This window comes from Notamacropus eugenii, chromosome 4 (genome assembly GCF_028372415.1).
Source record: "Notamacropus eugenii isolate mMacEug1 chromosome 4, mMacEug1.pri_v2, whole genome shotgun sequence".
In the NCBI taxonomy this organism is placed as follows: domain Eukaryota; kingdom Metazoa; phylum Chordata; class Mammalia; order Diprotodontia; family Macropodidae; genus Notamacropus; species Notamacropus eugenii.
The window spans coordinates 168,950,081-168,967,407 of record NC_092875.1 but is presented as its reverse complement, the minus strand read 5'-3'; the positions used below and the strand labels follow the sequence as shown (position 1 = coordinate 168,967,407).

Here is a 17,327-nt window from a genome sequence, read left to right as displayed (position 1 = left end):
GAAGAAAAAAATTATTTAAAATTAGAATTGGGCAAGTAGAAGCTAATGACTCTATGAGACATCAAGAATCAGTCAAATAAAATCTAAAGAGTGAAAAATATGGAAGAAAATGTAAAATATCTCATTGGAAAAACAACTGGCCTGGAAAATAGATTATGGAGATGAAATCTAGGAATTATTGGTCTACCAGAGAGCCACAATGAAAACAAAAAGAGCCTGGACAATATCTTCCAAGAAATATCAAGGAAAATTGCCCCAATGTCCAATATTCAGAGGGGAAAATAGTCATAGAAAGAATCCACCTATCACCTCCTGAAAGAGATCCCAAATTTAAAACATCAAGGAATATTGTTGCCAAATTCCAGAACTATCAAATTAAGGAGAAAATACTGTAAGCAGCCAGAAAGAAACAATTCAAATATAAAGGAACTACAGTAGGATCACACAGGACCTTGCAGTTTCAACATTAAAGGATCAGAGGGATTGGAATATGATATTCCATAAGGCAAAGGAGCTTAGACTTCAACCAAGGATCAATTACCCAGCAAAACTGAGCATAATCTTTCAGGCAAGGAGTTGGATATTCAGTGAAATTAGGGATTTCCAGACCTTCCTGATGAAAAGGTCAGAGCTCAATAGAAAATTTGATTTTCAAATACAAGACTCAAGAAAGACATAAAAAAGTAAACAGGGGGAAAAAAGAAAAAAAAACTTGTTATTCAATATGGGCAAACTGTTTATATCCCTATATGGGAGGATTATACTTGTTAATCTTGAGAATTATATATTTATTATGACATTTAAAGGGATATACATGGATACAGGGAATGGGTATAAATTAACTGATGTGATGATGAAAAATGTAATTAAAGGGTACAAAGGGATTATAAGAGGAGAAGAGAAAATGAGGAGGCAGAAAAAGGTAAATTACATCACAGGAAAAAGCAAAAAGAACATATTATAGTAGAGGGAAAGAGGGGAGGTAGATGAGCATTGTTTGAGCTTTACTCTCATCAGATCTGGTTCAAGGAGGGAATAACATACTCAATTAAGTATAGAAATCTAATATTCCCTACAGGCAGTAGGAGGGGGAAAGGGAAATAAAATGGAGGGAACTTAAAAGGGAGGGAAGAAGTAGTAAGGGAAAAGGAAAATAAAAGGGAGGGGGCTAATAGAAGGGAGGGAAGATTGAGGGAGGCAGTGGTCAAAAGTAAAACTCTTGCAAGGAAGGAAAGGGAGAAGGGAGAAATAAAAGCATAAATGGAAGGGAAATAGGATGAAGAGAAAGACACAAATAGTAATCATCAGTGTGAATGTGAATGGAATGAACTCTCCCATAAAACAGAGGTGGATAACAGAATGGATTAAAAACCATAATCCATATATGTTGTTTACAAGAAATACATTTGAAGCAAAGGAATACATACAGGGTGAAGGTAAAAGGTTGGAGCAGAATATATTATGCTTCAGCTGTTGTAAAACAAAAAAGGAGTAGCAATCCTAATCTCAGACAAAGCAAAAGCAAAAATATATCTAGTCAAAAGAGATAAGAAAGGAAACTATATCCTGCTAAAAGGCACCATTGAAAATGAAATAATATCATTACTAAATATATATGCACCAAGTGGTATAGCACACAAATTCTTAGAGGAGAAACTGAAGGAGGTACAGGAAAAAATAGACAGTAAAACTATACTAGTGGGGGACCTCAATCTCTCCCTCTCTGAACTTGATAAATCTAATCTTAAATTAAACAAAAAAGAAGTTAAGGAGGTGAATAGAATTCTGGATAAGATAGATATGCTAGACCTCTGGAGAAAATTGAGTGGGAATAGAAAAGGATATACATTTTTCTCAGTGGTACATGGCACATACACAAATATTAACCATGTACTAGGGCATAAAAACCTCATGATCCAGTGCAGAAAGGCAGAGATAGCCAATCCATTCTTTTCAGATTATGATACGATAAAAATTATATGCAATAAAGGGACATGGAAAGATAGATAAAAATTAATTGGAAACTAAATAATCTAATATTAAAGAATGAGTCAAACAATAAATCATAGAAACAATCAACCAATAACTTCATTCAAGAGAATGACAATAATGAGACAACCTACCAAAACTTATGGGATGCTGTGAAAACAGTTCTTAGGGGAAGTTTTATATCATTGAATGCTTACATGAACAAAACAGAGAAAGAGGAGATCAATGTATGCAACTGAAAAAGCTAGAAAAAGAACAAATTGAAAATTCCCAATTAAATATCAAATTGGAAATACTGAAAACCAAAGGCAAGATTAATAAAACTGAAATTAATAAAACTATTGAACTAATAAATAAAATTAAAAGTTGGTTTTATGAAAAAACAATAAAATTAATAAACCTTTGGTCAATTTGATTTTAAAAAAGAAAGAAGAATACCAAAAGACCAATACCAAAAATGAAAAGAGGGGGCTAACCTACAATGAAGAGGAAATTAAAACAGTAATTAGAAATTACTTTGCCCAACTGTATGCCCATAAATTTGACAATTTTAACGAAATGGCTGAAAATTTTTAGAAATATAAATTTCCAAGATTAGCAGAAGAGGAAGTAAAATACTAAATAACCTGATCTCAGAAAAAGAAATTGAACAAGTCATCAATGAACTCCTTATGAAAACATCTCAAGGGCCAGATGGATTTACAGGAGAATTATATTAAACATTTAAAGAACATTTAATTCCAATACCATATAGACTATATGGGAAAATTGGTGAAGGAGTTCTACCAAATTCTTTTCATGATACAAATAGGGTTCTGATACCTAAACTGAGAAGAACCAAAACAGAGAAAGAAAATTATGGACCAATTTCCCTAATGAATATAGATGCAAAAATTTTAAATAAGATATTAACAAAAAGATTATGGCAACTTATCATAAGAATAGTACACTAATGATGAGGTAGGATTTATACCAGGAATGCAGGACTGGTTCAATATCTCAAAAACTATCAATATTATTGATCATATCAACAGCAAAATGAACAGAAATCATATGATTATCTCAACAGATACAGAAAAAGTTTTTGACAAAATACAACACCTATTGAAAACACTGGAGAGCATAGAAATAAATGGAGTCTTCCTTAAAATAATAAGTAATATCTATCTAAAACCATCAGCAAGCATTATATGTAATACGGAGAAGCTAAATTCATTTCCAATAAGATCAGGGTGAAACAAGAATGTCCATTATCACCACTGTTATCAATAAGGTACTAGAAATGTTAGCTTTAGCAATAAGATATGAAAAAGAAATTGAAAGAATTAGAACAGGCAAAGAAGAAACTAAGTTATCACTCATTGTAGATGATAGGATGATATACTTGGAGAATCCTAGACAATCAAGTAAAAAACTACTTGAAATAATAAACAACTTTGACAAAGTTGCAGGATACAAAATAAGACCACATGAATCATCAACTTTCATATATATATTTCTAACAAAGCCCAATGGCAAGAGATAGAAAGAGAAATCCCATTAAAGTTACAGTAGACAATATAAAATATTTGGGACTCTACCTGCCAAAACAAACTCAGGTACTATATGAACACAATTACCAAACACTTTCTGTACAAATAAGAGTCAGATCTAAGTAACTGAAAAAACATCAGTTGCTCATGAGTAGACCAACTTAATACAACAAAAATGACAGTTCTACTTAAATTTATTTACTTGTTCAGCGCCATACCAATCAAACTACCAGAAAATTATTTTCTAGAGCTAGAAAAAATAATATCAAAATTCATCTGGAAGAACAAAAGGTCCAGAATATTAAGGGAATTAATGAAAATACTAGGGAAGGTGACCTAGCCATACCAGACCTCAAATTGTATTATAAAGCAACAATCATTAAAACCACTTGGTACTGGCTGAGAAATGGAGGGGTACATCAGTGGAATAGGATAGGTACTCAAGACAAAGTAATTAAGGATTGTAGCACTCTAATGTTTGATAAACCCAAGGATCCCAACTTCTGGGATATGAACTCACTGTTTGAGAAAAACAGCTGAGAAAACTGGATAATGGTGTGGTGAAAACTGGGCATAAATCAATGCCTGACACCATACACCAGAATAAAGTTCAAATGAGTACATGATCTAGGTATAAAGGCTGATACTGTAAACAAATTAGGGCAGTAAGGAACAGTGTATTTGTCAGATTTATGAAGAATGGAGAAATTTATGACCAAATAATAGACAGAGAACATTACAAAATACAATATGGATAATTTTGATTACATTAAATTGAAAAGTTTTTGCACAAAAACAGTCAATGCAAACAAGATTAGGAGGGAAGCAGAAAACTGGGAAAGAATTTTTACAACTAGTTTCTGTGATAAAGGCCTCATTTCTCAAAAATATAGAGAACTGAGTCAAATTTACAAGAATATAAGCCATTCTCCAATTGATAAATGGTTAAAGAATATGAACAGGCAGTTTTCAGAGAGAGAAGTTAAAGCTATCTATAGTCATATAAAAATGCTGTAAATCATTGTTGGTTAGAGAGATGCAAATCAAAACCACTCTGAGGTACCACAACACATCTATCAGATTGGCTAACATGTCAAAACAGGAAAATTATAAGTGTTGAAGATGTTGGAGAGTTGGAACACTAATTCATTGTTTGTAGAGCTGTGAGCTGATCCAACCAGCCTGGGGAGTGACTTGGAACTGTGCCCAAAGGGCTATAAAAATGTGCATACCCTTTGACCTAGCAAGATTGCTTCTAGGGCTGTATCCCAAAGAGACCATAAAAATGGGAAAAGGATCCATACGTACAAAAATATTTACAGCAGCTCTCTTTGTGGTGGCCAAGAGCTAGAAACTTGGGTGATACCCATCAATTGGGGAATGGCTGAACAAGTTGTGGTATATGAATGTAATGTAATATTGTTTTGCTCTAAGAAATGACAAAAAGACAGACTTCAGAAAAACCTGGAAAGACTTACATGAACTAATGCTGAGTGAAGTGAGTAGACCCAGGAGAACATTATACACAATAACAGTTACCATGTGTGAGGACTGTTTTTGATAGACTTAGCTCTTCACAGCAATGCAAGGACCTAAAACATTTCTAAAGGACTTATGATGCAAAATGCCGTCCACATCCAGGGAAAGAACTATGGAGTTGGAACGTAGATTGGAAGTAGACTATTTTCTCTTTTGTTATGTTTTGTTTTGGCTTTGTTTTTCTCATAGTTTCTCCTATTTGTTTTAATTCTTGTACACAACATGACTAATGGGAAAATCTGTTTAATAGGAATGTATGTGTAGAGCCCATATAAGATTGCATGCTATCTTAGGAAGGGAGAGGGAGGGAGGGGGAGAAAATTTGGAACTTATGGAAGTGATTGTTGAAAACTGAAAACAAATAAATTAATTAATTTAGGGGGAAAATTTTAAATTTTAAAAAACAAAGTTACAAAGTAATTTAGAAGTTAACAAACTGTACATACGCTTTGACTCAGGCAGGGGTATATGTGCGGTAGCCAGCTCTAACTGGTTTGCTTTCCAGACTGATAAATTATGTGAGCATTTATGCTTCAGAAACCATCTATACAAATCAGGGCTTGGTTTATTGCTTTATTGATTATGTAGATATAAGAAAGTATATGTATATATGTATGACTAAAATTAAAAGTATATGTGCATACATTTTAAACATTTACCCAGTATACTTCTGTACTGCTCTATAAACACTGATTAAATTCAATAATAGAGCAGAAAGCTCAGGGAATAAAATCATCACTAGACCAGAGGTTAATAATGATAATAATAATGAATATGATAATATCATATGTAACTGTTGCATATAATAATATGCATATATAATACACTGTTATATATAATATTTGACATGTGACATAGAAAATATATACTTACATGTAATTATATACAATTATATGTGATTGTATAATATACTACTCAAAATTTTTTATTATACGCTATAACATAATAATATGCAACTATTTATTTAGATATGATTATATAATTGTCACACAAATATACAATTATATATACTTGTATCTAAAAAATAATTACATTTAGTTATATGTTATATAATTATAAATAATCTGTAATGATATATATAAATATATATTTCTATATAATTATATTGTAGTATTCTATAATATATTAATAATAAAGTAAGTGGCATTTATATAGTACTTCAAGGTTTTCAGAAGGCTTCATATTCATTATCTCATCACTGTGAGGCCTATACCGTGAAGAAATAAAGGGAAAATGGAAAAGAGTTACATGTGAAAAATTATTTATAGCAAATATTTTCATGGCAGCCAAAAAGTAGAAACTTAGAAGGTGTTTTCCTATTGGGGAATGAATAAACAAATTGTGGTATATGAACATAGTACAAAATTTTTTGTGCCATAAGAAATGATGAAGCAGATAATTTCTGAGAAAACTGGTAAGACCTTTATGAACTGATACAGAGTGAAATGAGCAGACCTAAGAGGATAATTTATACAGTGATAACATATAGAGAAAAGCAACATTGAAGGACTTTAGAACTCTGATCAATGCAATAATGAACAATGAATCCAAAGGCGTAAAGATGAAGCATGCCAACTGCCTCTTGACACAGAGGTAAAGAACTTAAAATGCAGAAAAAGAGATACACATTTTTGGACACAACTAAGATGGGAATTTGTTTTGTCATATTATATGTAGCTCTGTATTAAAGGGTTTGTTTTTTGTTTGTTTTTCAATGGGAGGAGGAAGAACAGATTGATTTTTTAAAATAATTGTTACTTGAAAATTTTTTTAAATGTATGTTATCAATTTACCACTCTTGTATGGAATAGCATAGAAAGCGCTGGATTTAAAGTCATAAGACCTGGGTTCAAATCCCTGTTCTGCAACTTACTCCCTGGGTAACCTTAGTAGGTCATTTAATCTTTATGAATTTCGGTTTCCTCATCTATAAAATGAGGAAACAGGACTAGATGACCTCTAAAGCCCTTTTGGCTTCTAAATCTATGACCATGGGATCCTGAGATCTCATTTGATCCTTGCAATAGTTTTATAATGTAGATGATACAGGCAGTATTACTCCCATGTCATAAATTAGGAAACCAAGGATCAGAGAGTTTACATGATTTGCCCAGCTAATATAGCTTGCTAAACTGAGAGAAACTCTGGCTTCAGGATGATGCACAGAAGCTCATGAAGACAGTCTACAAAGTTGGGGGCTATTGCATCCACACCTACAAAATCTTGAAGCACTATTAGTACATGCACATGTGGATTCTATCCTCTCAATGCCAAATGTACTATTTAAAGAAATGGAAATGAACAGCTAAGATAAATTCAGAGAACCTGCGGGAAGAAATCTGCACTGGAAGTAAATTTTTAAAAAATACCTCAGGAATCAATTTTCAGACATTTCTGAGACTAGAAGATTCCAAAAGAATGAAAAAAATGGCATGTGGTAATCGTGAAAACTAACAAGAATGAGCAGAAACTACTTACTTCTAAACCTATTTTTTTTATCTTTATAAATTTTTTTATCAGAATGATTTGTAGCCTTCTCACTCCATCCTCCCTGCCAACTCCTTTTCATCTCCTCTCTGCATAGATTGTCCCCCCATGTCTGGAATGCTTCTCTAGCTTCCTTTAAGACTCAGCTCAAATTCCTGCCTCTGCAGTAAGCCTTTCCTGGCTCCCTCAGCTACTATAAATGCCACCTTACATCTACTTGTATATATCCTGTTTGTACATAATCAGTTAGATGTTTTTTTCCACCATTAGAATGTGAGCACCTTGATGTCGAGGACCAAGATTTTCTTTGAATTCCTAGCACTTTGACCAGTGCTCTGTACATAAAAGGCACTTAAAATACTGAATGACTCACTGGCTTTCATGATGAAAGCATAGGTGTGAGAGAAAGTCTTCTACAGATAATTTTCTACAGCAATTTACATATTCATTCAAACTGAACAGAACAATGAAGATAATACAAGATTCCTGTTGTACATAGTGCTTGTTGATTCTACACACATACACACACACACACACACACACACACACACTCACTCACTCAAATTCTTACAGGCTCCTACAAAATAATGGTCTCCACGTTTGATGTTATGTCGAGATCCTCTAAGATTCCAATACTCTTAAAGATCATAGCAATAACTTTGTTGAATGATTCACTAAATTTTTAAACTTTCAATGACTAATTGTAAAAGGCAAATGTTACCTCAGGCCCAGTGTCATGGAAGGTTTAAATAGCTCACCTGTAATTCTCCTTTAAGATTCCTATAAATACTTGTTTACAGAAACACTTCACTTTACCCTACAATTTAAGAAAGCTTTGCAATATGTGATGCAACTACCAAGATATTGTACTCTTGCCTTTGATAAAAACAAACAAAATACTCATATTTATGTATGTGCAAGGATTTCACTGACTTGGAAATGTTTCTGAAATGTTCCTGAAAGGGTTCCTATGTAAGAAGGGTCCCTATGTAGTTTTGCCAAAGCCACATAGGCATAGGCCAAGGGACATATTCATAATCAATTAAAAGACAAAAACAAAGAATCAAAACAAAACAAATCCCTAAATCAAAGATCTGAGAAGTGAAAAACACAAGAAGAGAAATCACCTCATCTTCCGACCAATTATAATATCCTGGAGTCCAAAGAAGATAATGAGATTTGGGGACCAGAGGTAGAACACCAAAAGGTAGAAGAGATAATAGAAATGAACAATTAGACCTATACCTCCTCTGTTCGTGAACATTAAGTGCTACGAGTCAGCATTTCATCCAGGAGATGTAGATTCTGGGGCACTTAATGAGAGTGTATGAGGGTGGGGATGTGTACGTGTTTCACCATTATGTTCATTTGTCAAATGTGGATCCTTGTGGGTATCAGTGAATAAAAGTGGAACTAAAGACACATACATGTACATGTAGTGTTATTTTTGTACTAAGTGTTTCACTACTAAATAGATCTCAGAGATGAAGACTGATCAGCCCACTCACCTTGGTTGAGCATGACATGGTACTTGCCCATTACCCAAGGGCTATGGACTATACCTTCACTATCCCAAAGTAACTATCAAGATATGTATATATATATATATCATATACATATATATCATATACATATATGTGTGTATATATATATATATCAAAGATGTTTAGTCATTTCATGGGAGCTTTCTTATGAAACATCCAAAGTCTTTGAAAGATTTCCTCCAAAAATGTTCTCCAGATGCTGCTATTTGAAAAAAGCATTATTCTGACTGCACTGAGCTCTGGAATGCCATAAGGAATCCTCCATTAGATCCACATTTACTCAGAAGATCAGTCTAGGCACCCACACTGGAAGAACAAAGTAGATAAAGATTACAATATTGTTCAGATTATGATACGTATTTGGATGAGATGTCAATTGAGTTAGTCTACCAGTACATATATGGTGGATAGACATTGCAAATATACAATGAACTGAAATAAAAATTGAATAGAAGGATATCAGGTTATTAAATTAAATTGTAAATCAATGTCTCACAGTTCCTCAGAGAATACAAGACTATAAACTCCTTGAAGTCAGAAATTGAATTCGTCCCAAATCCCATGAATCACATCTTGTCTAATACAGGGAATCATCAGAAATCGTTAGATGATGGATAGGATAACACATCTTTAAATGAAAGATGAGCCTGGACCACACTTAATAAATTACAAAGTTCTTGAAATGATATCAACTTGATCATTGCTACATAAACTCTTTCTTTTTCAGCACCAACATTCTCCTGGTAGTTATTCTATCATAAAACAGTATAGATATAAGACAAAATGCAGGTGAATCAAATAATAATAGAAAAATGCATGGTAGTTGTAAGTAGGCAGGATCATATTACAAACAACTGACTTGCCAAGAAATGGCAATAAACGAAATTATCAAGATATAGATGACTAGTCGCAAAGATGGAACAGCCAAAAGATCAGATTGAGGTATACAAGCTCATCTGCTACATAGATACCTTCTAAAGTATTAAAAGACTCAAAGGAAGTTCTCTAGCATATCTTCCTTTCTCCTCTCTATGTAGGATTATGGGGAAAAGTAATTAACAAGAATCTTAACAAATGGAAAGTAGGAAGGGCTATTATCTTCATGAGTGGGAAGGAGGGCTCATATGTGGATATAAGAAAGAGCTAAATAATTATTACCCAAATAGGACTAGTTTCTCTTTAATCTGGAAGCACAGTTCTTCAAGACAATGGCTTTAACATATAGTAAAAAGAGAGATAGCCTTAGAGTCCAAGGATCTAAGTGTGAATCCTGCCTCTCCTTGCTAAAATGTGTGCAACCTTGGGCAAGTCACAAAATTTCTCTGGGCCCCAGTTTCACTGTCTGTAAAATACTGGGTTTAAAATAGAAGAGCTCTACCCAGGTTCTCCTGGCTCTCGATCTATGATCCTATGATAAGAGGAGGAAAAATACCTGTCATAATGAAGGAAAAGGAATTTAAGAGGTCTGCTTCACAAAACAAATGCATATTTTTAAAACACAGAAATTTAGCACAGTAGATGGCGCCATCTAGAGGAATACAATATTCTTGATTTAACAGTATTTAAGTGAGTGTAAGATTCAAAATTAAGCTTTCTTTGCCACATGACATTACACACAATTTAGACCAAAACAAGACTCAGTTTCTGCATCTCTAAAATGAGGACAATAATACTTGCATAATATAGTGGATAGAATGCCATCCTTAGAGTCAGGAAGATTTGGGTCTAAATTCTGGTTCTGACACAAAAGAGCCAGATGATCATCAGGAAGTTAATTAATTTCTCAGTACTCCAGGCAACTTTCTATGTTAAGTTACAGACTAGTTATTGATTTGTGCAGTAGTGAAAGGAATTTTCCAAATTGGGAGATCCCCACATCAATTAAATTATTGATTCAAACAACTCTCCCCTCCCAAATTATGACTTTATTAGCATGTTGTCATTTTGATAATAGCAGGTGACGACTTTTTCTCATCAATGTTTGGTTCATGATTTCCCTCAGTGTTATTTCTCAGGCAAGTGTCATTAGAAAGACAGCCAATTAATCTTTCTGTTTCACAGAAATCCTTATTGTTCTGTAGCCTTAGAGTATAGTTATAGATAGCAAAGATTCACTATTTTTTGGAGTGCTAGGATTAAAAGTGGACTTTTATAAACAAAGGCTAAATTCTACATACTTTGGAGGCCTAAATTTCAATTGCCTATTCCTTTATTCAGTATAATAAGTCCTAGATTATGTATTCCATCTCTCACATAAAACCCTAGGCAAAGTAGGATGGGAAAAAATTGATTTATTTTGAGAGGAGAAGGAGGTGGAAGGTTAACTTGTGGCCAACAGCTAAAGTCTTAGGTTTAATGGACTATGCTCAATCTTGAGGAGGCTTCCCCCAAATTAGTTTTTGGTTTATTTCCCCTAAGAGTTTACCCTTAGAATCTCAGAATTTGGCTCTACGGAAAAAAAGGTTAAAGCGTCCTCAGCCTTTTATGTATAGAATTTTGGACAATTGTTATTTCACCCCATAGAAAGTACATAACACAAAAGATTCCTAACTGAGCCTATAAGTGAATTAATCAATCAACAAGCTACATTAGTCAAAACAACTCTCTCCTTCCTTCTCTAATTCTCCCAAATTCTGGTCATGTCCTCCTTCCTTAGGGCCCTATGGAGTCCTTAAGACCTATAGCTTTCAGTGTTTTGATTATCTCCCCAAAAGTAAACAAACTTAGAGTTAGGAATCTTCACTTAGCTCTGCACAGTTCAAATAACTCACAGTCACCATGGAGACAAATGTCTAGGTTTGCTCCTTCACATTGTGACTCAATACCTTGCTCATCTTCTGGCTGCAGGGCCACATGGCAGTTGTTTATAGGAAGCTGCCTCCAAAAATTCTTCAGTTGGGGATTCCTTTGCTACTGCTTCTTCTCACCTGCCACCTCTGGGACCCAGAGGTTCACTGAGGAGTCCTATATATAGAGGTTATTCTTCCCCAGGAACCCAAGTCTAAGTTTTGTGTGTAGTCCTTCTTTGGTCTCTGGTCTTTCTACAAGATCTCCTGGGTCCCTTTTGTAAGTCATGTCCATGAATGAATCTCAGATCTAGAACAGTCATGTCTCCATTAATCACCCTCAATAGGCAGACATGACCCCAAGACAAGGCTGCTCTTCAAATTCCCACTTAAGGAAATGTCATCAGTCATCATCCCAAAAGTAGTACCCATGGGCACCTTCCATAGAAAGATATTTTCACAGCCAAAACAAAACCCTGTCTTTTGGTTTTGCTAATTAAACGATTACTCTGAGTCACAATCTCTGCATTTCATGATTCATTATTATATAAAAGACTCTTTTTCTCCTTTTAAAGGGCAAAATAATTCATTATATTTTATACAGCCAAAGTTCTCAATAAATGTACTTTGTGTTTCTCTCCAAACTGTAGTTTTGACTCTCTGGACTTCACCAGCACGGCCCCAAGATGGTACCTACCTTTCACCCCTACTTTTCTGTTCCCGTTTGTGCTTTGTCTTCTCCCATTTTGCTTATATTTGTATCCCTAATGCTTAGCATGCTGTCTGGAATATAGTAAGAGCCTAAAAAATGCTTGTTGCCTTACCTTGTTGCCTTGCTTTGCCATTGCCATAACTAAAATATTTCATTTGGGAGATAAAGAGTAGTACAAAATGAAACAACTAGAAATAAATATTATATAATATTGGAGTCCTCCAGCACATCTGGACCAGCTGGTCAATCTCAAAACCTCATCTACTTTGCCTTCTTGGAATGTCTGACTTCCTTTAAGGCTCAGTTGAAGGGCCAACTCTTGAAGGAAGCCTTTTTCTGTCTCCTCAGATGCTGGTGCCATCCCCCTGAAGGTCACCTTGTTTCTATTATATCTTTATCTTGTACATATTCATTGATTTCTATGTTATCTCCCCCATTAGAATGTAAGTTTTTTGCAGACCTGTTTCATTTTTCCTTTGTATTTCAAGAGCTTAGTTCAGTGCCTGGCACACAGTAAACACTTAACAAATGCTTGCTGATTGATTGGTTATCTGACAGAGGTTCAAGCTAGTGGCCACCTGTAGAAGTCCTTTCTCTTCCATGCCTATGGTAGATCCCAGATTTCCCAAGAAAAACCCAATTTCTTTCTTTTCTTTTTTCTTTCTCATTTTTTATTTAAAGAATGGGTCTTTAAAAAGACCCCCCTCCCTCTCCCACCAATGAATCCTTTCTTGTAATAAAGAAAAATATTTAAGCAAAGCCAACCAATAGAACAGACACATCTCACAATATATACTACATTCCAGCCCTTATCTATAATGCAGTGGAAGATAAATTCCTTACCAGTTCTCCGGGACTAAGATAATTAAGAAAGTGTACTTTTAATGAAGCATTTCTAAACGAACAATCTTTATAAGTCCTGTGATACAATTTTTGGTACAGAAAATATAGTCACTATATCTCTAGCCCACTCTCTATTATTGCCCAGAATTCCTGGCAGAAATGATTACATAGAAATGGCATCCCTCACTCCCAGTCTGCTTAAAAATTTTATTATCTCCCCTTCCTCAATTCCCCATGCAGTTTCAAGGTTTTAGGGAAATTACAATTCATAACTTTTCATCAAAAGTTGGGGCACCCCATGGAAGGAAAATCTAATTCGATTTAACATTTTTGAATCCTTTCTGTCAGTCTCTTTTTGAATTTTGGGTTGAAAGGAGGGAAAAGGCATTGTTTTCAATATTTTTCTTCTAACATATGAAAGCAAAATAACTTTTGCCCCTTTCATTAATTCAAAAATTTGCGTAAGGCTGTTATTTCAACGTGATCTCAAAGGCTTATTTCTAACTTCATCAAAAGCTTAATCCTGTTTTTCCAACTTAGAATTTTTAATCAAATGAAATTTACTATTTCATCCTTAATAATTCTTTATATCAAAACAAAATTATGATGGTTATTTTAAATGAATGAGTTAAAAGAAAATATTATACACTAAAAGAGAAATGTAAAATTGATATTACTTTCAGGGGAGTAAAATAGAATAATGAAGTACTTTACCTTATTCTCTTCAGCTCCTGAATCAAGTTCATTGGTGTTTTCCTCCAAAAAACACTGTACAGTCTCCTCTTCTTCTACACACTGAAAATAAGCCATTTTCTCCAACAGGTTACTATTGTAACATGTATTTATGCCTTCCAGCCTATTCATTTTTAGCATCTTGCTTGTGAGTCTGATTAAGTTACTGTCTGGAGTATGATTTTCATCTCTTTTTGTCTCTGATTCATAAATCACAGCATAGGCACGCCCTTTGATTTCTCTTGCCTCTTGGCTGTAATGAAAAGAAAAAAAGAAAATAGGTGTCAGTAATTTTTTCATATTTTACTTTTGAGCAAAAGCCTAAGAGTGATGTTGAGGATTCATTCTTCTATTAAGGCTGGAAAGAATAAGTTAGTGGTCATGGAGACAAATGGTGATATCACAACCTTGTATTAAGAAACGGTATTTTCTGTTTCCCCACAGAAATAAAAACCTAAGGAGTAGCCCTAAATTTTGTTCAATGACTTCGTTTTTTATTATTTTAAAATAGCAAATGAGTATCAAACAACCCATATAACTGTAAAAGATAGGTTGTTGTCTGTTTTCTAATCAAAGACATTTTTAAAACCTTTACAATGAATTTTATAAATGTAGCGTAGAAAATTACAAATTTAAAGCTATAAGGACCTTAATCATTTTTTCCAAACCCATAGAGTTTGTCCTTTATAGACACAAAGAAATGACATAGCTAAGTAACACATTGGCAATCTCAGTAAAGATTATTGAGAAACTCTTTTAAAACTGCATTTTTATCACATGATATATACCTATAGCATTCCTAATGTTTCCTGGCCATTACATATGGTTAATATATAAAATATATATTTTAATATGAGATGCATTTTCATGGTTAAGATCTGAGACTCTCTGCTGGGGATGAATCATTGTTTTCTCAGTCTCTTTTCTATACATATTTGTGCTAGATAGAATTTGGTCTTGTTTCTTTATGTGATGATAACTGCAGCAAAAAGTACCTCTCATTTCCACAGGATTTGAGAAATGAAATTCTACACAACTCTAACTAAGTCATAAAGAACTTAAATTTTTATTTAAAAAATTTCTAAATATCACTAGCCAGAACTTTATATATAGAATGTACACTTAGCATTCCTCTTTTTACTATGAACAATCATTACTTACCCTAGGTAGGTAGACTCATAACTATTTCCAAAGCTGATTTTGATTAACATATTCTATTCAAATGCATTTGATGCTCAAGTTTGAATCAAAGAAAATAAAATATATATTTCACCCTCAGAGAAAAGGTTAGCAAAATTAGAGACCTTTTTGGTATTACAAACAACAAACATTTAACACAGAACTGATGATATGAAGAACTTATCCAAGTCAAAATTAAAAGAGAAAGAGACATTCATTCCAAGTTCTAAGATAAAAACAAACAATTTACATACTGTCATTACCACAAACATGAGAGAATTCCTGTGTTTGCATCATTGCAAGGGTAGAGTAATAACTAGTTCCACAGGAAAAGGAAAGTGAAGAGTTCAACCTCATTAGGGAATTCACTAGGTGAAAGTCATCATTGTCACTCAAAAACCCTTCTGCCACCTTCTCTGGAGTATACTCCTCTCTCTGAATGGAAGTGCCCTTTCTCTATAATGTCAGTTTGAGCTCCTCTTTAACTATGATGGCCCTTGATCTCATATTGCTCAGCTGTTACACAGTTAGTCAGATGGGGAAGATTTTTAATTTTAGACTCCAGCCTTTTCAAGGAGGTCAGGTAAGGAGAGGATGAAATAGGACCATTGGATGAAATATCACCTTCTCCTGTTCTCTCCTCCTCTCTGGTGCAGGACACAGCCACTCAACAAACCTACTAATAGGAAAATGGTCCTTCTAGAACAACAATGGCCAAGTATGGAACTCACAGACTCATAAAGCTAGAGGGGATGTTGAGAAAAATAATTTAGTTCAACCCCACCTTCCTCTACCTTCCCTCAAGTAAGTGGATGTTCAACTATCTTTGATTCCCTTCTTAAAAAAGAGACCCTCTTGCTGATTCCAACCAATGAATCAACAACCATGTCTTAAGCATCTATTTACTATTTGCCTAATGCTGGCCAAAGATGAAAACAAAACCGTTTCTGACCTCAAGGAGCTTACATCTGTATTGCATCTCAATAACAGCTAAGAAGTTATTTTGTCTAACTAGAATGCAAGAGAAAAGTCCTATTTTTCCCCTAGTGTTGGGAACTGGGAACAAGAATTCTTCAGCAATTTTATATTTCAGTATTCTCAGTCCTTAAAGCCATTTATTAAAAGAATTAGAAAGGATTTAACCAGAATTGCCAATAGAACTACATTCTAATGAGAAGAGGAAATACAGGCATTTAGATGCCTATAAAGGGTAGGAGTTCATTTTGAGAAATCTTTTTTGCCTGAACAAGCAATATCAAGAAATTTCTTATCTTCCTGCATTTTCTGCAATAGTACTAATTTTTCCCTAGAGGAGAGCCTACATAGATATGTTATGGCCATACCTATCAAAGCTATATATACATATGATCTCACCACTGTGGGGAAAACCTCAAAACATAAAGATGACAACCTATTCTAGCCTTCTCCTCCTGTGGGCTCTCCCATCGGTCTTCCACAGATGACCATGAGGACTTTCTCTAGATCTTTTAACATATAACCTACTTTCTTTTCTAATCATATATTTCCTTGATAATGTCTTATACACTACTTTTATGCAATCTTTGTTTATTAACATGCTTATTGCACATCTCTCTTTTACCCTTTGAATCACCTGCAATTTGAATTCTTCAGAGATTGTAGCACTCCATTATTTACACTCATATAACATTATTCTGGGCTTATTCTATGTCATTAACTAGCTGTGCACTCTAGAACAAGTCTCTGGGCCTGACTTTACTTATTTTTAAGACTTGAGACTGGACTAGTTCATCGTTAAGAACTTTTTCAGATCTAACATTCAATATTAGATAGATATGAGATATTTGTAAAAAAGAAAAAAGGTATTTATCATAGTACCTGGTACACAATAGACTCTATAGAAAAGCTTATTCCCTCCCCCTCACAACTCTAATGGAATACATATTTAACATGTACTATGTGCTATGCACTTCACAGAATACAATGAGTACAACCCAGCCTTGGG

General features: G+C 34.1%; 1 protein-coding gene across 2 annotated transcripts in view; it reads right to left on the bottom strand.

The window, feature by feature from the left end:
- MYLK4 (myosin light chain kinase family member 4) overlaps positions 1–17,327 on the bottom strand; it is a 173,565-nt gene that overhangs the window by 108,377 nt on the left and 47,861 nt on the right. For both annotated transcript variants that reach the window (XM_072603649.1, XM_072603648.1), the window contains exon 2: positions 14,147–14,417. In XM_072603649.1, coding sequence (XP_072459750.1) covers positions 14,147–14,305 — 159 coding nt within the window. In that variant the 5' untranslated portion in view covers positions 14,306–14,417. The remainder of the gene's footprint in view (positions 1–14,146; positions 14,418–17,327) is intronic.